The following is a 21,868-nucleotide window of genomic DNA, read 5'->3' as shown; positions in this document are numbered from 1 at the left end:
CCTCCCATGTAGAATGGAAAACATTCTTTCATCTAAGGCCCCCTCCTCCTCCTGGCCTTGGAGCCTCCTAATGTCCAGGATCGGCACCTCTGTCATCACACCGTCAGCTGCAGAGATATTCTATCTGCTGTCAGAACTGGGCACAGTTAATTTGTTTACAAACATGGAAAATAACAAAAGCCTGGAATCATGCTCTATATACTGAATTGGAGTAATAACATGTGGAAGCAGAAACATATTTAATATTGACCACTTGCATTGTCTTAATTATTATTTATTTGTTCCTGCATCAAGGTGGTAGAAAGGGGGTCATGGTGTCTGCCTTCAGAGACCCTCCACTCTAAATGAAGAAAAGTTCAATGAAGCAAACACGTGACATAAAGTAAAATAAGAATTGCTACTGTGAATAAGAGTCACATATTGCCACAAAGCATACCTATGAGAATATGAAATAGGGAATATTTATCATAAAAGGTTTTGATTTCGGAGGAAGAAACAGAATTAAACTAAAGTCAAGAGATATTTGGGCCTTGGAAATAGAGGAGAGACATGGGGTTGGCTTCTGTCCATTTGCTGAGCAACTTGTTTTCCTTTTCACAGTGGATATGACCTTGGATGCCAACACAGCCAACAACTTCCTCCTCATTTCCGACGACCTCAGGAGCGTCCGAAGTGGGTGCATCAGACAGAATCGGCAAGACCTTGCCGAGAGATTTGACTTGTCCATGTGTGTCCTGGGTTCCCCTTGCTTTACCTGTGACTGCCACTACTGGGAGGTGGACGTGGGAACAAGCACAGAATGGGACCTGGGAGTCTGCAGAGAATCTGTTCACCGCAAAGGAAGGATCCAGCTGACCACAGAGCGTGGATTCTGGACTGTGAGTTTGAGGGCTGGAGGCCGCCTCTCTGCCAGCACGGTGCCTCTGACTTTGCTCTTCGTAGACCGCAAGTTACAGCGAGTGGGGATTTTTCTGGATATGGGCATGCAGAATGTTTCCTTTTTTGATGCTGAAGGTGGTTCCCATGTCTATATATTCAGGAGAGTCTCTCCTGAGGAGCCACTGCGCCCGTTTCTGGCTCCTTCAATTCCACCTAATGGTGATCAGGGTGTCCTGAGTAGCTGTCCTGTGATGAACTCAGGCACTACTGATACTCCGGTCCATCCTGGGGAGGCCAGATAGGCCCCCACTGCAAAGAAAACAGGGTCAGAAAATTACTTGGGTGGGTAGACTTAGGAACTTTCTACTTGGTAAAAGCATTATACAAAGTCATAGGAGAAAAATATGGGACATTTCTATAATCTGTATTTAATCTAATTTGGTTAGATTATTGAATTCTAAGTATTATTGCCACAAATATTGATACTAAAGTATCAATATTTACCCATTAATTTTAGCAAATGTAACACAGTAATGTAAGATGGGAATACTAGGTGGAATTATAAGGTAGGGTGAGAGAATGGAATGATATGGGAACTTTGTGTATTACATGCTCGATTTTTATGTCAATCTAAAACTCTCTTGGTTAAAGAAACATAAAATTATAGCTCCACTGTTTCAGGGAGATCTCTTCACAATAATGTTCAACAATTGAGTAATGTCTAGACATTAGCTTGAAAGATTGTCTTACTATTAAATGTGAACCAAAATTGACTTTTAAATGTATATTTAATTCTGTGATTTCAGCAATACTTCTTGACTAGGCAAATAAAAATTTTGGCACATTTGAACATATGGCTTAACCTCCTCTGTAGCTTCTTCTAACATATGGGACACTGAATATAACCCACAATTGTTATTCTTAAATCAACTTAATAAATTCCCATGGTACCTTCATGTAGGGTCACCCGGTGGTTTGCCCAGAGTCCAGGTTGCGTCATGTGCCTCTTGGTGTAGACGCTGTATCTTCTTACAATCTCTGTCAGAGAAGATCTTGGTTAATCTTTCTGCAACGCAGAGAGCCACTGATATGTTACTGACAGAAAGACCAGAGGGAGAATTGCGATCATTGGTTCTGAGTTCTAACTTCTGATCCCATTGTTTACTGGCTTCCAAACAGGGTCATGTGAATCAAAGTTGGGTCTCAGGAAGATCATGGAGTTCAGTGAGCACTTTATACGTGGATTAGAAAGACTGCGTGGGCGATGCCTTCACATAGATGAGGCGATACAGAAAGGCAGAGGGTTGATGTAGTGGGGGCCTGAACCCCAGTCCCACTAGAGACACGTGGACCTGGGAAGGTCATGCAATCCCTCGGTCCTCAGATCTCTGCACTGTCATGTTGAAACGTTCATAGGGCCTACTTATTAATATCACAGTATGGGGCTAGAAAAATCACTACATGTAGGAGAATATTAAGAAAGAGAATCAGAACTTCAGTAGTGATATGTAAGGGTTTACTAAATGCTGGAAGGAATAAGCTGGACACTTAGTAGTGGCTGAACATGGAGAGGCTGTTTGGGTGGCTCCAGGCCAGTGGAGGATGGGTCCCTGTTCATCTTTTACGTGGGTGTGATGCCTTACAACTTCTGGAGGACATCTGCTATTATCTCCGGGAATCCCCACATCAGCCCGGCAGGGTGGGCAGAGGAGGGGCCGCCGCTCAGATTTTCCAGTCGGGGGCACTGAGTATCACTTAGAGATGGTGAGTGATTTGCAGAATCCGATTCCAGTGAGTGAAGGATCTGGGGGGGAAATGAATTTGGTTCCCCAGAGACAGAGATTCCTGAACAACTGAGACCTCTGTATCATGCCCTGGACCACTGATCAGAGGGACCCCTTCACTCTCTTTCTCCAATCCTTTTATTCCAAGGTATGTGGAAAGACAGAGTTTGCGCTTGGGAAGAGTTGCCTGAGATGAAGACAGGTCCCTAATTATAAAGCATTGTTTTCCTCTGCCTTTCAAATCTTCCACCCCAAATATCACACAGTTGTTTTTAAAGGATGTCATCTGTGGGACCTTTGGAAGCACAAATGCGTGGCCTTCCTCCCCCACTCCCTTCACCCTGTCAGCTGTCTCTCAGTAACTGTTTCCTCCGGTGACCACAGTGAGGGGCCAGTGTCTGCCTGTCTCCAAGACTGCTCAGGCCTTATGCAAAACATCTATCACAAGCTGCTTCTGCAAGTAACTTCTCTCCTACTTATCAAACCTCAATAAGTATCTGATGCGAATTAACTGAAAAAGTGGCCATCTGGGCTGGTGCTTTGGTGGTTTAATGAATTTAGTCTGCCTCTCCCACTTTCTCCTTGACTGCTGATCTGAGCCACCTGGAACAAGATGTGGCTAAGAATGGGCAGCACGTGCACCAGCATGGAGTGTGCCCCTTATCAGCTCATTCTTTCCTCATCAAAGATCACTTTCTATTTTACAAACTCCACATTCATTCCTTGACCTTGCTGTGGCAGGGGACAGTCCTATCTCCTCTCAGAAAGACCCCTCTGGCAGGGTGCAGTGGCTCACGCCTGTAATCCCAGCACTTTGGGAGGCCGAGGTGGGCGGATCACGAGGTCAGGAAATCGAGACCATCCTGGTTAACATGGTGAAACCCTGTCTGTACTAAAAATACAAAAAATTAGCTGGGCGTGGTGGCAGGCGCCTGTAGTCCCAGCACTTTGGGAGGCCGAGGTGGGCGAATCACGAGGTCAGGAGATCGAGACCATCCTGGTTAATATGGTGAAACCGTGTCTGTACTAAAAATACAAAAAATCAACCAGGCGTGGTGGCGGACGCCTGTAGTCCCAGCTACTGGGGAGGCTGAGGCAGGAGAATGGCGTGAACCTGGGGAGTGGAGCTTGCAGTGAGCCGAGATCGCACCACTGCACTCCAGCCTGGGAGACAGAGCAAGACTCTGTCTCAAAAAAAAAAAAAAAAAAAAAAAAAGGCCCCTCCAGAGCCACAGCCTGGAAACTCTGCCCCAGGACTCTCATTCAGGTTCACTCTGATCCCCCTTTCCCTCTGTCTCCAGATGTCCCTTCCATTAACCCAGTGGCTCTGCCTCTTCTCCCAATCCTTCACTAGTGAAAATCCCATTTATTCTCTCTCGTGAGCCCTATGAAAGTCCTCTCATAAAATACCACTGTTCATCCTACTGTTTTTTTAAGTCCAACTCTAGATCACTAACATTTGTTTTCAGATTTTGGGTTCTACATTCAGAGAAATGTTTCTGTCCTTCCCCTTTGCCAGTCAAGTCTATTATTGCAGGAGTGGAATCAAGATTCTCCTAAAATGATAAACCACTATGGCTGTGTTTGCTCTGTGTACTCTCTGGAAGTGTGTGCCCAGGACTGCCAGTCTTTATTTTATTATTTGGTAGAAATAAAAGTAAGTCACACGGTCCTGATATTTACATTTTGAGTTAAAAAAAATTTTTAAATTGTTTTCATCAAAACTCACTTTAGATATTAATATGTTCATCTTGGTATTTTCTTCTAAATGCTGTAAACCTGTGTTTCCCGTTATTTATTTCTCTTAGTGATCTGTATCCTTCTGTGAACCCCTGCTTGCTCTCAGAGGGATCCTACATACAGAAATGGAGATTTACATTCCAGTTTGGAGAGATCTCATTTTCTGTTCTCAGAGCCTCCTATGTGCCTTAGAGACCACCGTGTCCCTGCTTTAACACTATGTAATAGAAACAAATAAGATCTTTATTCTCAGAAAGGTCAATAGTCTTCAGAGGAACCCCATATTCTTACACAACTCTGTCATCCAGGTCTCAGGCAAAGCCCTCATAACTTGGCAGAATTTAAGGTGTCACAACTTTACAGGCTTCTGTTTGTTATCACAAAGATGTGCCCACTTTTAGTAGAGATTTTAGCAGCAGTGGCCTAGTTATTAACAAAAAATAGAAAGTACTAGAAGAAAGCACATAAAGAACACACTGTGTAAAATTTGACCTAAAAATGACCAATCTTACAGGGACACACAGAGCAGAACAACACACACGGGGCCTATCAGATGGGGGAGGGTGGGAGGAGGGAGGATCAGGAAGAATAACTAATGGGTACTAGGCTTAATACCCAGGTGACAAAATAATCTGTACAACAAACTCCCGTGACACAAGTTGGCCTATGTAACAAACCTGCACATGTACCCCTGAACTTAACAGTTAAAAAAAAACTGGTGGGACAAAATGAGACACCAATTCACACATCAGAATGGCCATTATTAAAAAGTCAAAAAATAGCAGATACTGGCAAAGTTGCAGAGAAAAGGGAGCACTTACACACTGTTAGAGACAGTGTAAATTGGTTCAGCCATTGTGGAAAGGAGTATGGTGATTCCTCAAAGAGCTAAAAACAGAAATATCATTCAATCCAGCAATCCCATTACTGGGTATATACCCAAAGAAATGTAAATCATTCTACCCCAAAGACATCCACACATATGTTCACAGCAGTACTATTCACAATAGCAAAGACCCACATGCCCACCAATGACATATTGGATAAAGAAAATGTGGTACATATACACCATGGAATACTATGCAGCCATAAAAGAGAATGAGATCATGTCCTTTGCAGGAACATGGATGGAACTGGAGGCCATCATACTTAGTAAACTAATAAAGGTACAGAAAACCAAATACTGCATGTTCTCACTTATAAGCAGGAGCTAAGTGATGAGGACACGTGGACACAAAGAGAGGAACAACAGATTTGGGTCTACTTGAGAGTGGAGTGTGGGTGGGAGGAGAGGATCAGAAAAACAGATCCATTGTATACTAGGCCTAGTACCTGGATGATGAAATAATCTGAACCCAAACTCCTGTGACACAAGTTGACCTATATAACAAACCTGCACATGAACCCTTGGACTTAAAATAAAAGTTAAAAAATAAATGACCCATCTCATTCACTAACCTCACCACAGTCTTATGGATTCAATTAGCCTGTTCAATTCTTTGTTGTGTTTACTCCATCAACTTCCCATGTAACTGTACTTCACAAGGCATATAACAGAACCACTGAACAGAGGAGGCAAATCAGGTCTTTTATCCTCCCCTTCAATTGTCTTACAAAACTCATGGCTGAGTTTAGAGCATAAGTCATAACTTTAGTCATAAGTCTTATGACTTCCCAAATGAATGCTTTAACTGCAGCTACAGCACATACATCATTTGTTGAGTAGCACTTCTCATGTGCTTTTAAGCAACTCTTTATTGAGAGACAAGATTCAATATTAGGGAAATATTGGTATTACATCATTAATTTCATGTTACAGAGACAATAGATTATTGAAAATGTATGAATAATGAAGTCCAGTCTCACCTTCATTGAGTGTGCAGACCCCTTAAGCTTGCACCCACCTGTGTGTTGGACACACATTCACAAAGACATCACAGACCTACACACAGACACCTTCTACCTTGGTGCACACAAATCCACACCACCTAAAGTGAATACGCCTGTTTCCAGGGATTGCACGTAGGTGACAAGAGTTTGTCACCTGCAAAACCAGTTTTAGTCCACCTCAAATTCTCATTCTTTCCAGGTGTCTTGGATCACAGAGATTCTCTAGACGAAAGTCAGCAATTAACTTCCACATTTCTTATACATACACTTTTTTTTTTTTTTTTTTTTACACCCAGTGAATGATTTCAGAATACACACCATTAATTGTGTTCTTTGGAGTCACCTGCAATTAGAAGAAAGAAAACACTCTGAGGATGAGATCATACTGTGGGCTGTTCGTACAGGTCTTTTGTCCTCTTAGGGGCTCTCGGTAACCAAGATGGGAAAGAATGTTTAAGTCTAAAGTCCCAAAATCTAGAGTAGAGTTCATATGTAGAAAGCACAACAGCTTCTGTTGAAAAATATCTTTGTCAAGACAATTTTGGGGTGGCAGTTACAAAATTCTTTTTTTTTTTTTTTTTTTTGAGACGGAGTCTGGCTCTGTCGTCCAGGCTGCAGTGCAGTGACTGGATCTCAGCTCACTGCAAGCTCCACCTCCTGGGTTCATGCCATTCTCCTGCTTCAGCCTCCCCAGTAGCTGGGACTACAGGCGCCCACCACCTCGCCCGGCTAGTTTTTTGTATTTTTTAGTAGAGACGGAGTTTCACTGTGTTAGCCAGGATGGTCTCGATCTCCTGACGTTGTGATCTGCCCATCTCGGCCTCCCAAAGTGCTGGGATTACAGGCTTGAGCCACCGCGCCCGGCCACAAAATTCTTAAAGTGGAAAACTTGTTGCAGAAGAAAGTGTCCCCTGGCCGGGCACGGTGGCTCACGCCTGTAATCCCAGCACTTTGGGAGGCCGAGGCGGGTGGATCACGAGGTCAGGAGTTTGAGACCAGCCTGACCAACATGGTGAAACCCTGTCTCTACTAAAAATACAAAAATTAACTGGGCATGGTGGTGCACACCTGTAATCCCAGCTACTCAGGAGGCTGAGGCAGGAGAACTACTTGAACCCAGGAGGCGGAGGTTGCAGTGAGCCAAAATTACGCCATTGCACTCCAGCCTGGCCAATAGAGCGAGACTCCGTCTCAAAAAAAAAAAAAAAAAAAAAGGAAAGTGTCCCCTAACATGCCATGTGTGACCCGGCCCTGCCAGTTCAGGATTTCCTCTTGAATCAGGTGTCAGTGGGTGAGGTGCACCCCCTCCATCCCCAAGGAAACATTATCTAACACCTACAATGCACCTGATTATTTTTCCCTATCTGATATCAATTGAAAAATGAAATAACCAAGAAAATAACACATATTTTAGGCAAAGACAGGCTACTTTACCTTGGTAATAGAGAAGGGGTCCTCACTTGCCCAGTCTTTGGAATCCGCCTTCTGTTGATCTTCTGGGGAACCTGAAAGGATGCAGCATGACTGTCAGTTCATTGGTGGTGACATGAACCAAGGGCTAGAACTTATGGATGTGGTTGGTTAACCAGCATGAATTGAGTTTCTCCTGGGCCATCCTCTTCCATGGACCAGGGAAGGCAGAGAGATGGGCAGAAAGGAAATGAGAAATAGAACCTTCGTCTTTCCAGGTAATAGCAAATGAAAGCAACACGAAATAAGCAAACTACAAATGAGCAAATACTAAAATACATGCTAGCATTCAACCACAGAGTCCTGTCACTCCCTCAGCCCATTTTAAAGTCCAGCAGAACTGCCACTGACTCCTTGCCATTGACCACCTCCCTTTCAGCCTCCACAGACCCCCATCCGCTGCTGTAACATTTAACATCTGGGGTATAGGGTTCAGCCCCTGTTTATGTGTAAACTTTTATTGAGGAACTAAATTCAATATCAGGTACCAGGGTTAAATTATATGTATTCAATTCTTTGTTATAAATCAATTATTAAAAACTAGAAAATACTGAAATACATGTTAAAATGTCCACTGTAAATCGTACATTTTCCTTCTAGTCTTCCCTTCCTATCCCTTGTGTTTGCAATCATTGCGTGAGGGGGCCTAGTTTCAGCCAGGTCTAGATCACCTAGCAAGGTGAGGTCTAATTTCAGCCCAAGCTACCCACAGTGAGGGAAGGCAGGGTGAGGAGATGACCCCATATGAGCACCGAGGCTCTTTAACCCAGCCGTACAAGACAGTTGCCACAAGGGTGACACCTGAGGCTAATTGTGAAGCGGCATCTTGTGTTCTGTGATTCTTGCGCCTTAGCCCCCTGAGTAGCTGGAATTACAGGTGTGCACCACCACACCCAGCTAATTTTGCATTTTTAGTAGAGACGGGATTTCTTCATGTTGGTCAGGCTGGTCTCAAACCCCTGACCTCAGATGATCCACCTGCCTCGGCCTCCCAAAGTGCCGGGATTACAGGCATGAGCCACCGCACCCGGCCACCTTATTTATTCTTAACAAATGTTAAGTGCCTCTAACTTTCTGTTGTTTCTGAGTCATGGAAGCAACAACCTCCTTGAAAAGAACTGAGAATGATAAGTCAGGAGAACTAAGTCACACAATCCATCAAAAACAGTATTAACAGTTTTTCAAAGCTACACTCTATATGCAAACGTCTACAATTATCATCTTATTATTTTTAAAGGTATCTTTACGTATATGTATATGACCTATGTGTTTCCTGGTGTGAGTAAATCTGTATGTTCTTGGTTAGTAGTGTTTACCGATTCATTTCACTTCTCTATCTTTGTTGAAATATGAACTACTCTTTGGATGAGAAAAAATGATTATACTTGATTATATTTACTTTTGGAAAGGTAAGTAGGTTGGGTGATTGACTGTAATTGTTATCTCTATGATCTTGGATAAAACCCAACCATAAAAATAAAAGTGTGTTTTGTTTCACACACTAACACATAGACAACACACATTCTTACTTCTTTTCAAAAAGTGAATATGTGAATATAAATGACATATTCCAAATTTACTAAACTGAATACACATTTCATGAAAAAGGAGGAAGGACATATTAAAAACAGGCCAGGGCCCAGTGTGGTGGCTCACGCCTGTAATACCACCACTTTGGGAGGCTGAGGCAGGTGGATTACCTGAGGTCAGGAGTTCAAGACCAGCCCGGCCAACATGGTGAAACCTCGTCTCTACAAAAATACAAAAATTAGCCGGGCATGATGGCGAGCGCCTGAAATCCCAGCTATTCGCAGGAGGCTGAGGCGAGAGAATTGTTTGACCCCAGGAGGCGGAGGTTGTAGTGAGCCGAGATCACACCATTGCACTCTAGCCTGCGCGACAGGGCGAGACTCCACCTCTAAAACAAACAAACAAACAAACAACAACAAAAGACAAAGATAGATACGCTTTGTTGTGTTAAAAGCCTCAAAGACATCTGCATCATTCTAGCTGTGCTTCTAGTTTTTAAAATTAATGATTTTAATAGGTTCTTAATTAGGTAAAAACTGCATTAAAACATACTTTGCCATATTTTTCCCAGAAGGATACCTAATTGGGCGGTTTGAGGGGCGCCAGATATAACAGGAAATAAGACATGTCTTTTAAATAAAGGAAAAGTTCAAAGGCATCCTGCTTGATACTAGACTCAAATATATAAATTGAGGAATAAAATATAACCAGAAAACACATGTATAACTGCGTATGAAAAATGCAGAGGAGAATTTTTTAATGAAATGTATTTTTAAATATTAACTAGTACATTGGAGAGGACAGCATTCACCAGGCCAATGTCAACATACCTTTAATGCAGGAACTCAGGTTCCCCATAAGAAAGACCAGAATCTGTGAAAATGACAGCAAGCATGTTCAACCTGCTATGAGCTTTGAAAAACTCAGCACCGACAGTGGCAGTTAGGACCGAGGGCAAGACATACCCAATCACATAACCATGGCGACGGGAGCATCATCAACGTCTCAGGGTAAAGTCACAATGCATATTGTGAGGTCCACTTTCTGCTTCACCAACAAGAGTGCTTTCACACGCACAGGAGTGTCATTAAAGATTAGGCGTTTTACTTCAAAAAAAAAACAAAAAAAACACCCAAGCTCATTAATTATTATTCTGTGCTTATTAAAATAAGTTTTAGGAGGAGAAATTGTGTACCCCAAAATATACTCAATGGCAAGAATTTCAAACTGAGCAGGGGCAAAACCAATATGTTAGTAACAACCAGAAGTTCCATTCTCAATTTGAAATTCCATTGCCAGATATTTCTACCATTCCTGAGTCATCTAGTATTTCTAGAACCAATAAGCAAACTGTTCAGAATTAAAGACAGCATAAATGGATATTCAGTTATAAAAGTCATATTTCTGTAAAAAGTGACATTTTTTAAAGTCACATTTTTGGAAAGTTGTAGTTCCCTAAAAAGTCATATTTCTACCATTCCTGAGTGATCTACTGTTTCTAGAACCAATAAACTGTTCAGAATTAGATAAAAGATAGTGTTAGTTGATATTGTTATAAAAATCGTATTTCTCTACAATATAATTATCAAACTTAATTTTTCCACTTATCTCTATATATTACTATGCAATTATTTATCTCCCAAACTTTGTGAATTCACAGAGGAATTTGTCTACCGTTGTATATGGAAATGGCTGGCCATTCACTGAGTATTTAAAGCAAAAAAATTACTATATTTTCACCAGTGCATCTTCTCGGGGGGTGAACACTTTGGGTGAATACATATAATTTTTAAATTTGAGACAGGGTCTCTGTCACTCAGGCTGGAGTGCAGTGGTGTGATCACAGCTCACTGCAGCCTTGACCTTCCAGGCTCAGGTGATCCTCCCATCCCAGCTTACTGTGTAGCTGGGACTACAGGTTCTTACCACCACGCTCAGCTAATATTTCATAGAGACAGGGTTTTTCCATGGTGCCCAGGCTGGTCTTCAACTCTTGAACTCAAGCAGTCCACCCACCTTGACCTCCCAAAGTGCTGGGATTAGAGGCGTGAGTCACCACGCCCTGCCTAACACATATAATTAAAGTGTTTCTGAATGCAGAATTTTAGATAACTTTCAAAATGTATAACTACATGTGTATTCCAGCTGATAAATCAACACCCAATCACAAATCCTTTTATGATACGCTCAAGAGAACAAGCTGTTGAAAGGAACATGACCTGCCCTAACATAAATAGAACAAATGAAAATTTTAGGGTTAAGATGAGAGAGTTGCTATGTTTCAAAGAGAATAGGTACCCTTCATGATATAAATATTATAGTACAAATGTCTATCATTGTTAAGTACAAATTTCTAGAACAAATAAATAGGTCACGAATGACGTATACCATCTGCATTAATATAGATGATGCTATATTTTGTCCAGCGATTATAAAACAGAGGGTATAATGGGGGTAGGTGCTGAAAGGATAGGTCATTCTGTGTTGTTATAAACAGAAAATTTCAGTGGCTTCCAGATTGAACAAATATATGTATATACACAAATTATATATGTATATATATACACACACACACACACATTGATACTATAGTTATATGTGTATTTGTATACTCAGAAATGCAGCAAAACTAAAAAAAAAAAAAGCAACAAACAGATTCACATTTCTGAATGCCCAATTGGAGGAGAAAATTTAAAAAGAAGTAGGAAATACAGTGAGAAAATGTACTCATTCTATTAGAGGAACTGATATCTTAAGTTTAGAGAGGCAGGCTAAAATACTTAAATGTTTAGGATATGAAATTTAATTGTACAAGTATTTTTTTCCTTGAATTTCCCAGACCAAAAACACATCATTTGATTAGGGTGCATTTTTACAGTACTTAACAATCAAGATTTTGAAATAAAACATTGATGATGAAGAATTTTGATAAATCCTGACATTGTCCTAGTTGAAAGAGGTTAATATGTTTTTATATGTGCTAAGAATTGTCTAATTTAAGAACACAATGATGTTATGACTCTGTTGATAAATTTCAAACAATAATTTTTGAAATTATATATAAAAGAATGTTTTTATTTGGCTTTTATTCCAGTTGATTTCAACAATGCTGAGTGAAATACATATATCAGAACAAAATCATGAGGATGTCACAAATGTTAACTATCTAATAGGTACTGTAGGTTAGACGTTTTGGTTTTTTACTTTGAGACGGAGTCTCGCTCTGTCACCCAGGCTGGAGTGCAGTGGCGCGATCTCAGCTCACTGCAATCTCTGTCTCCCGGATTCACGCCATTCTCCTGCCTCAGCCTCCCGAGTAGCTGGGACTACAGGCACCTGCCACTACGCCCGGCTAATTTTTTGTATTTTTAGTAGAGACAGAGTTTCACCGTGTCAGCCAGGATGGTCTCAATCTCCTGACTTCGTGATCTGCCTGCCTCGGCCTCCCAAAGTGCTGGGATTATAGACGTGAGCCACCACGCCCAGCCCATTTAGCTAATATTTTAATGGTAGGATTACATATTATAGCTTTTCATTTTTCTCCATTATGAGAATTTCTTTATTTTTGGAGGAAATGATTTTTATCTAATTTTTTATCTACTTATAATAATCCTAGAATTTTTATAAACACTCTTGTTGCATAACAAAACAGTTGCTATCTCATGCCGTTTTATTCAAAGTCATGTGTTTCTGTTCACTTGCTGGTTAGAATTGTTTAATCATTGACGAATATTTGTGGCACACTCACTCTGTACCATGTACTCCTTTGTCAGGTGCTGGGTATACACTGATGAATGAAACAGACTCTAGCTTCATGGAACTTGCGTCTAGTGAGCTTAGAAGTAAATTTCGTGAGTGCGAGGATGGGGAGTCGAACTGAGGGCTCTTAGTTTTGCTAGCATTTAACATGTTGCTCTTACCAATTTTAAGAAATAAATGTAGTGTAGAAAGGTAATGTATTCCAAAAGAATCTGGTTGTTTTTTTGTTTGTTTGTTTTTTGAGGCGGAGTCTCGCTCTGTCGCCCAGGCTGGAGTGCAGTGGTGCGATCTCGGCTCACTGCAATCTCTGTCTCCCGGGTTCACGCCATTCTCCTGCCGCAGCCTCCCGAGAAGCTGGGACTACAGGCGCCCGCCATCACGCCCGACAATTTTTTTGTATTTTGAGTAGAGACAGGGTTTCACCGTTGTTCACCAGGATGGTCTCAATCTCCTGACTTCGTGATCCGCCCACTTCGGCCTCCCAAAGTGCTGGGATTACAGGCATGAGCCACCGCACCCGGCCAAGAATCTGTTTTTCTTAGTGAAGAGTATCCACATAGACATTCATAGCAAAAAAAAAAAATTATAAGATGCATCAGAGATAAATAAAATAAAATGTCGTTTTCCCAGATCTGGATTTAGTTTCTGATTTGATTTATTTTAACGACAGACATAAGAGATCACTTTATAATGAAGTAAAATTTCACATTACAGAAACAGAATAAAAATAGCTTCTTGAAGAAAATGCTAAATCTACTTTTAATCTCAAGGAAATAGGGTTGATCAAAGAGATCTGTTAGCATGTTACATATTAATAGACAACCTGCTGTGTAAAATTACTTAAAAGCCATCTTTTGCAAAAATGTTCTCCCGTTCTGTAGGTTGCCAGTTCACTCTGATTATAGTTTCTTTCGCTGTGCAGAAGCTCTTTAGTTTAATTAGATCCCATTTGTTAATTTTGGCTTTTGTTGCCATTGCTTTTGGTGTTTTAGTCATGAAGTCTTTGACCATGCCCGTGTCCTGAATGGTATTGAGTTAATGTCCTTTGCAGGGACATGGATGAAGCTGGAAACCATCATTCTTAGTAAACTAACACAGGAACAGAAAACCAAACACCGCATGTTCTCACTCTTAAGTGGGAGTTGAACAATGAGAACACATGGACACAGGGAGGAGAATATTACATACCGGGGCCTGACAGGGGGTTGGAGGCTAGGGGAGGGATAACATTTGGAGAAATACCTAATGTAGATGATGGGTTGATAGGTGCTGCAAACCACCATAGAATGTGTATACCTATGTAACAAACCTGCACGTTCTGCACATGTATCCCAGAACTTAAAGTATAATAAAAAATAAATAAAATTTTTAAAAAGCCATATTTTAAAAGGTTTTTAAAATTCACAACATACTCCATTTTTGATATAACTTCTAATATTTCTTCTCTGTGGTAGAAATTTGTTTCTGAGAAATAAGAGGCCAAGGATATTAGAAGAGCAAAAAAAGTTTATACAAATGTGTTAACATTTTAAAGGCAACTATATATGAAGAAAATTAAAACATTGTTAAAAATTATTGGAATAAATAATAAAATTATCAAGGTTATAATTAATAAGATCAAATATATTGCTTATGTAATTTTAAAAGTAGCGTAGAATGTTTATTATTCTAGTCTCGCTAAAAATGATAAACTTCAAACATATCTATAGGAGAATAATTACAAAACTCAGCAATTAACCCAGGAGATAATTTGAAGAAATGTTGAAATAGTTTCTTACATAAAGACACTAGGTATTTCTTTCATAAAGGACACTAGGTAAAAGTTCCAGCAACGGGTAGAGAGGTGATCTAGGTACATTTTATTATTGACTATTGAAACAGGTTTGAGAAAGTGCACAGTTGGGTATCAGCAGAGGAGACTGATCTAGGTACAATTTATTATTGACTATTGATACAGGTTTTCTCCTGAGAAAGTGCACAGTTGGGTGTCAGCAAAGGAGACAGCACAGGCTCCTCAGATGTCAAGGCAGGGATGCGTCACTCATCATCATAAAAGAGTGGCTATGCCTTCCTGTGTCAGGCTCTGTGCCAGCAGCTGCGTGCCCCGTCTTCCCTTCCAGGGTCCTGCCTGAAGTCTGTGCTCACTCAGCCGGCCCCACCATCTGGGATTAATGGTCACCTTCTTCTGTACTGGAATAAGCAGCAGAGTTTAGGTGGACAGTGTGGCCTGGCCCTGCCAGCTCTCAGGAGAATCTCTCTCTCTCTCTCTCTCTCTCTCTCTCTCTCTCTCTCTCTCTCTCTCTCTCTCTCTGCAAGACAGTTAATAACAATAAAACCCACCTGGTCAACCCGTCTACAACACTCAGCTTTATCCCCATCCCTCTCTCACCGTTCCTCTAGGGACACAGTTACCCTGTGGTTTCTCCTGGGCTCTTTCTCCTTCCTCCTCCAAATCCCTGGGATCAACCATCAACCCTCCTGATAACCCCTCTCCTGCATGGCTGCCTTCAGGCTCTTTGTTGAACCTGACACCAAAGGATGTCTTTCTAAACTGTCAGTTTCATCTATTCTGCCTCCAGTTCACAACCCGAAACAAACTCAGATAATGAATCAAACCAAACCCCTCACTCTGACACACAAGGACCTTACAGTCTGGACTCCAATGTCCTTACCTGACTTGACACTTACACTTCACTTGTTCAGTCTTCTCGTCCATGATGTATTCCGTCATCGCCTCAGCATGTCATGGCATTTAAAATGTCTCTTCTTTTTCCAAAGCCCTATCTCTCCCTAGTAATGCTGTGTGAGTATTTGTTCCAGAGCAGGACCCCACAACCCAGTGAGACCCAAGTCACAATCACCTCCTTCCCTGGCCTCCGTGGAAGGAGCTGCCCAGGACTTTGCTCCCAGAGCCCTCTGCAGCCTCCCTGCAGCCTCCTTTCATTGGATGGGGGTGATATTTTGCCTATGTCCTTCTGGTAACACAAAAAAAAAGTATTGAAAAATGATGTTTTTCAACAGGTGCTGGAGAGGCTCTGGAGAAATAGGAACACTTTTACACTGTTGGTGGGACTGTAAACTAGTTCAACCATTGTGGAAGACAGTGTGGTGATTGCTCAAGGATCTAGAACTAGAAATACCATATGACCCAGCCATCCCATTACTGGGTATATACCCAAAGGATTATAAATCATGCTGCTATAAAGACACATGCACACGTATGTTTACTGCGGCACTATTCACAATAGCAAAGACTTGGAATCAACCCAAATGTCCATCAATGACAGACTGGATTAAGAAAATGTGGCACATATACACCATGAAATACTATGCAGCCATAAAAAAGGATGAGTTCATGTCCTTTGTAAGGACATGGATGAAGCTGGAAACCATCATTCTTAGCAAACTATTGCAAGAACAGAAAACCAAACACCACATGTTCTCACTCATAGGTGGGAACTGAACAATGAGAACAATAGGACACAGAAAGGGGAACATCACACACCGAGGCCTGTCGTGGGGTGGGAGGAGGGGGGAGGGATAGCATTAGGAGATATACCTAATGTAAATGATGAGTTAATGGGTGCCCACACCAACATGCCATGTGTATACATATGTAACAAACCTGCACATTGTGCACATGTACCCTGGAACATAAAGTATAATACAAAAAAAAAATGATGTTTTTTAGTATCAGTAACTTGGGGCATGACCCAGGGCGTGGCCATGGATGCTTCCAGACTGACACTCACTGGGCTCTCAGGCCGACACCACTCACATGATTTCTACTGAGGGAATGCAGTCTGGTGAGAGAGCAGCAGGAGACACTACGGGTCTCTCCCAGGGTCTGTGTAGTGGGCAGCCACAGCTGTGCCAACCCCCTCCTATCCCACAAATTCCCCAGGGCTGGGCGTTGGAGCCTGCACTCACTGAGGCTGACCTGGAAGCTGTGCCCTCCCTGGGTGTGGTTCCAGCACCCACTTCTTCCCAGGTCTGGCCTGTCAGACTTCCCCGGTCCGCCAGCCCCTAGGACTTGAATAAATACACGGAGTGAGGTCGAAGCAGGCAATGTGGGAGACACATTGGCACCTATAACTCCTCCTCTGTGAGGTCAGTGGAGGGGAGAAAGGCCCGGAGCAGCCCACTCCAGCTCTGGACCTCAGAAGGGCTGTGTCCACCATGGCTCCTGTCCTCCTGCTGCTCCTCTCTCACTTCTCAGGTAGGGACAGGCCTCCCACGTCCAGGTCAGGTCCCCCAGGCTTCAGCAGACCCCTCTGGTTCAGATCTTTCAGCAACTTCATGCTGGTAGGTGAGCCAGCAGCCATGTGCGCCTGTGTCTGCAGGTTCCCTCTCCCAGCCTGTGCTGACTCAGCCGCCCTCCCTCTCTGCATCTCTGGGAGCACCAGCCACACTCCCCCACACCCTGAGCAGTGGCTTCCATGCTGATTTCTATTGGATATACTGGTACCGGCATAAGCCAGGGAGCCCTCCCTGGTATCTCCTGAGCCACTACCAAAATGTACTTCATGACCAGGGCTCCAGGGTCCCGAGTCGCTCCTCTGGATTGATGGAAGGCTGGTCCAACAAAGGACTTTTGCTCATATCTGAGCTCCAGTCTGAGGACGAGGCTATTACTGTGTGATTGAGCACCGCAGTGCTTTGCACACTGACACACACAGGTGGGGAGGTGGGATAAAACCTCCGCCTGCTCGGAGTCTTGTTCTCTGACAATGTTTAGATATTAAAATAACTCACATATACAAACTCCACAGGGACGCACTTTCTGGCTCAGACAATACTCTCTTCTCAATTCTCCACGGAATGTTTCTGAAGTCTCAGGAATGCTGAAAACAAAAACAAACACCTCGAGATACCGCTGCGGTGTCGCCCGTTATCTAGATGAGCAAAACCCAGAGCCCGTGGAGCTGACTTTTTATTATTATTATTATTTGGATGAAGGGAAATGAGGCTTTCCTAGTTTTCTTTTTGGCCAGAGGCTGGAGAGCATTCAAGCAGATAGACAGTCTCTACAGCATGGACTCTGTGTTTGAGGGATCAGAGCAGAAACCTCCTCTTTCCTCTCCAGTCACCTCTCTCCAACCCCGATCATCTGTGCTTGCGGCTGCCTGAGGCCCGCTGTGACCCAGGGATGAGGCACTAAGGTGAGGACACAGGTCCCAGAGGAGTTCCAGCGAGGATCTGGCCTGAGTCACTCACAGGTAGGTACGTGCACCTTCAGTGTTCAGGTCAGGAGGTGGGAGGTAGGGATGGGGGGAAATGAGGGCCCGAGGCCAGCAAACCTTTCTGTGGGGCGTGAGAACGTGAAGGGAAGGCTCCACCATTGCTGGAAAAACACCGTTGCCTGCTCTGGGGGAGTTGGGGGATGCTGATTCCATGGATGTGACTTTCCTACAGCTGATCCCACTCAGGACCACGGGGACCCCCATGGGTGATTTTCTGAGATCACAGAAACTATCTAGTGTTTCCTCCTCTCCTGCCTTCTACCATTGGAGCTTTTCAACAGTCCAGGTGGCGGGGAGGGTTGTGGGACATCACGGAGCAGGAACTCCCCAACCTGTCCATGCAGAATTCCCCCTGTAAAGCTCTTGTTGTGCCCCAGACCCCGAGGTCACCTTCTCCTGCACAAGCGGCAGTAGAGACATCGGGAGTTACCATGGCAACTGGTACAATGGACTCGGGCAGAACCACTGTGTTTGTCACCTAGGACAGGGAGGATGGACCTTCAGAGATTTGAGCCTCATTACCCAGATGCCGGTTTGTCCATAGAACCCCTCTGTCCACCTCTGGACCCCAGCATTATGGGTGAGGCTGATTGTCTCTGGCATACAGCTGAACACAGCCTCATAAACAGAAAGCGCTCCTGATCCGTGGAAAAATGGGATAAAAATGTTGTCCCTCTCATCTTACCAGAATGTACGTGGGTCCAAATATTGGCCATGGCGCTGGATGTGTAGGTGGCAGCTGCAGAGCCAGAGGCAGTGGATGGGCCCGGGGGGATACGGCAGGGTGGGCGCTTGTGGGGTCAAGGTAGAAGTGGTGAGTGATGGCCCCCCGAGGTTGAACGTGTTTTGGTGCCCGAGGCTGGCTGGCCTCCCACAGCAGAGGTTGGGGCTGGACTGGAGTTGGAGGTGCCAGGCCTCCAAACTGGAGACAGTGGTCAAAGGCGGGGGTCTGTGCTGCTGCCCCTCAGGGGGCCCAGGTATGGGCTAAGCAGTGGCTCCAGGGTTAGTGGAAAGTTTCAAATTTGGGGTGGAGCCACAGAACCCCAGTGCAGGAAGGTGGTAGTGTCCTTGGCTGAGGCTGTGCTGCCACCTAGGGGTCTAGGAAGCGTCTGGGAAGATGGAAAGAGGCTCCCACTGGAGCTAGCAGGAGGCCCTACAATGAGAGGCTAGGAAAGGGGAGGGGTGTCTGTGGGGTGACAGTGGTGTCCACTGGGGAGCCAGTCCTGCAGATGTGCTGGCTGAGGGCCTGGAACTGGCTGCGCATGCAGCTACTGGCTGACCAGGGAGAGAGGGGCACTAGGACCCATAGGGAGAGACAGCCCCCGAGTGAAGAAGACAGGAGAATCCATACATATTTTTGGTGGGGTTGACTACTTCATTACAGGGATGCTGGCAGGTGTGAGGAAGGCTGAACTGGCACCTGCTGCAGCTGTGGCTGAGGCCGTGGGGCAGGCCTCAGATGTCTTGGGCAGACCCCAGCCTGGGTCAGTGCCTTCTGTTCCTCTCTTCGAAGAGCTAGACTTGTATCCTCGCTGCCTCACCCATGAGCACCTCTGTTCCTGGTTTGCTCTCCCAGTCTGCACTGAGTCGCTCACCTCCCTATCTTGATCTCTGAGAACTTCTGCGAGACTTGCCTGTGCCCTGAGCAGTGGCTTTAGTGTTGATGACTTTGTGACCACGTGGTATCAGCAGAAGCCAGGCAATCTTCTCTGGGTTCAACTGTACTCCTCAAGTCCACCGTGGGGATTAGAAATCCAGGGGCTTGGCCGGGCGCGGTGGCTCACGCCTGTAATCCCAGCACTTTGGGAGGCCGAGGCGGGCGGATCACGAGGTCAGGAGATCGAGACCATCCTGGCTAACACGGTGAAACCCCGTGTCTACTAAAAATACAAAAATTTAGCCAGGCATGCTGGCGGGCGCCTGTAGTCCCAGCTACTCGGGAGGCTGAGGCAGGAGAATGGCCTGAACCTGGGAGGTGGAGCTTGCAGTGAGCTGAGATCACGCCACTGCACTCCAGCCTGGGTGACAGAGCAAGACTCTGTCTCAAAAAACAAACAAACAAACAAAAAGAGAAATGCAGGGGCTTCGCTGAGTCCAAAGATGCCTTGACCAATGCAGGGGTTCTGCACATCTCTGGAATGCGACCTGAGGATGAGGCTCTCTGTTGCTGTAGTGGATGTGCGGAAATCAGTGATGTTTACGTGGCGCTCCAGACCCATGGGTAATTGAGGCTAAAACCTCCCATGTTCTCTCTGCCTGGTGCTGTCACTGCTGCACCAAGTCTAGATCAGCAAGTGACTGCTATTCTCATTTCTTCAGTAAACACCTAATTTCCCTAGGACACATAAATGTGAACATTTCTTTTTGTTGTTGTTAAAATGTTAATTTCATACAGTACTCAAAGCTTCTCACCTGGATCATGTATACAGTGGCATCAATCAGTTCTCGGGGCTCAGTATCTCTCCAGGGAGCTGATGGAGGAGGAAGGAGGTGCTGACCTCACCTATGCCAAGCCCAGGGTCTAGCCCTGACTCAGAGATGTATGTGGTATGAGAGTTTCTTGTTGGTCACTGGGTCCCATGTATCCCATCCCCAGCTCTCCTGAGCAGCTCTGAGAGTGAGGTCACCTCCCCCATAACTGCTCATTTCAGTCGGCCTCTCTGCAAACCGGGCTTCCCTCCTGAGACTCAAAGGAAGCAGATGTTTGTGACTCCAAGGATGTTGGACAAACAGAGAGAGATGTCCACAGTGAGATGTGACTGTGTTCATAATCTCCCAGCATGCACAGGACTCCCAGCATCAGGCTCCCTCTGCCTCCGAGTCAGGTCCTGTACTGGGCACCCTCTCCTGCATCTTCAGGTCATTTGCTGCTCATGCAGAGACTTCAGTGAGCCTGGGGACACTCAGGAATGAGGGACATCCTCAAATGAATAAGATCCATCTCACACAGTAGTGAAGGAGCATCATGGATTTGTAGGGGAGCTGTGTCCTCATGCTTGGGGTCTCAGGAAGCGACTCTGGGGGTACCCTGCACTGGCTTGACCTCCCTTTCTCCCCCTTCTCTGCACAGGTGAGTGACTGAAGGGTTTGAAAAGGGCTTGACAGGAGCTCCTTCACTGTTTCTCTTTTCCACCCCCAGTACAGAGTGGGGCCTTTGTATCGGCTTCGAATAATATAGAGAATCCAGCAGGACAGACAGTCTATGCGTGACTCCAAGGTCTGTCTCAGGAGAGAAGACATGAATTTGACTCACCGGTAAAAATTTCTCAACATAACTCATTCTCACAAAAATGTGAATCAGAACCACACTCAGATACAGTCTCATGCCACTTAGAATCTGAGCCAGATCCTTAAGAGACGAAATGAAAAAGAGTTTAATACAAAAGAGTTTGGGAACACTAAAAGTGTATGCATATAGTGAAGCAGAAATCAGTGAAGTGATTTAATGTTTGAATTTTTTCATATCATTATGAGGGATTAGGATAACAGATAAATAAGATATGGTTGAGATTGGATGATGTGTGCAGAGGGATTGTTGGGCTATTCTTTATATTTTGTGTAACTTCAAATTTT

The 21,868-nt window shown here is 44.1% G+C and overlaps 1 protein-coding gene across 2 annotated transcripts; it reads right to left on the bottom strand.

The window, feature by feature from the left end:
• Positions 1 to 258: 258 nt before the first annotated feature.
• Positions 259 to 21,829, bottom strand: LOC135965439 (uncharacterized). Of its 2 annotated transcripts, none has more exons than XR_010578370.1 (5): positions 20,082 to 21,829; positions 10,124 to 10,166; positions 7,728 to 7,798; positions 6,612 to 6,636; positions 259 to 1,188 (listed from the first exon to the last, which is right to left on the bottom strand). XR_010578370.1 is itself a non-coding variant. In XM_065522222.1 (5 exons), the coding sequence occupies exons 1-5, from the start codon at positions 10,149 to 10,151 to the stop codon at positions 1,103 to 1,105; spliced, it is 297 nt and encodes a 98-aa protein (XP_065378294.1). In that variant the 5' UTR covers positions 10,152 to 10,633; the 3' UTR covers positions 259 to 1,102. The 2 variants fall into 2 exon arrangements, 1 of the variants encoding a protein (XP_065378294.1); XM_065522222.1 differs by lacking the exon at positions 20,082 to 21,829 and adding an exon at positions 1,831 to 1,917 and having other exon boundaries at positions 10,124 to 10,633.
• Between the last annotated feature and the right edge of the window lie 39 nt (positions 21,830 to 21,868).

The sequence above is a fragment of the Macaca fascicularis genome, chromosome 10 (genome assembly GCF_037993035.2).
Source record: "Macaca fascicularis isolate 582-1 chromosome 10, T2T-MFA8v1.1".
NCBI lineage: Eukaryota > Metazoa > Chordata > Mammalia > Primates > Cercopithecidae > Macaca > Macaca fascicularis.
Note: the sequence above shows the minus strand (reverse complement) of the source record. Positions and strands in the feature narration are given on the sequence as shown.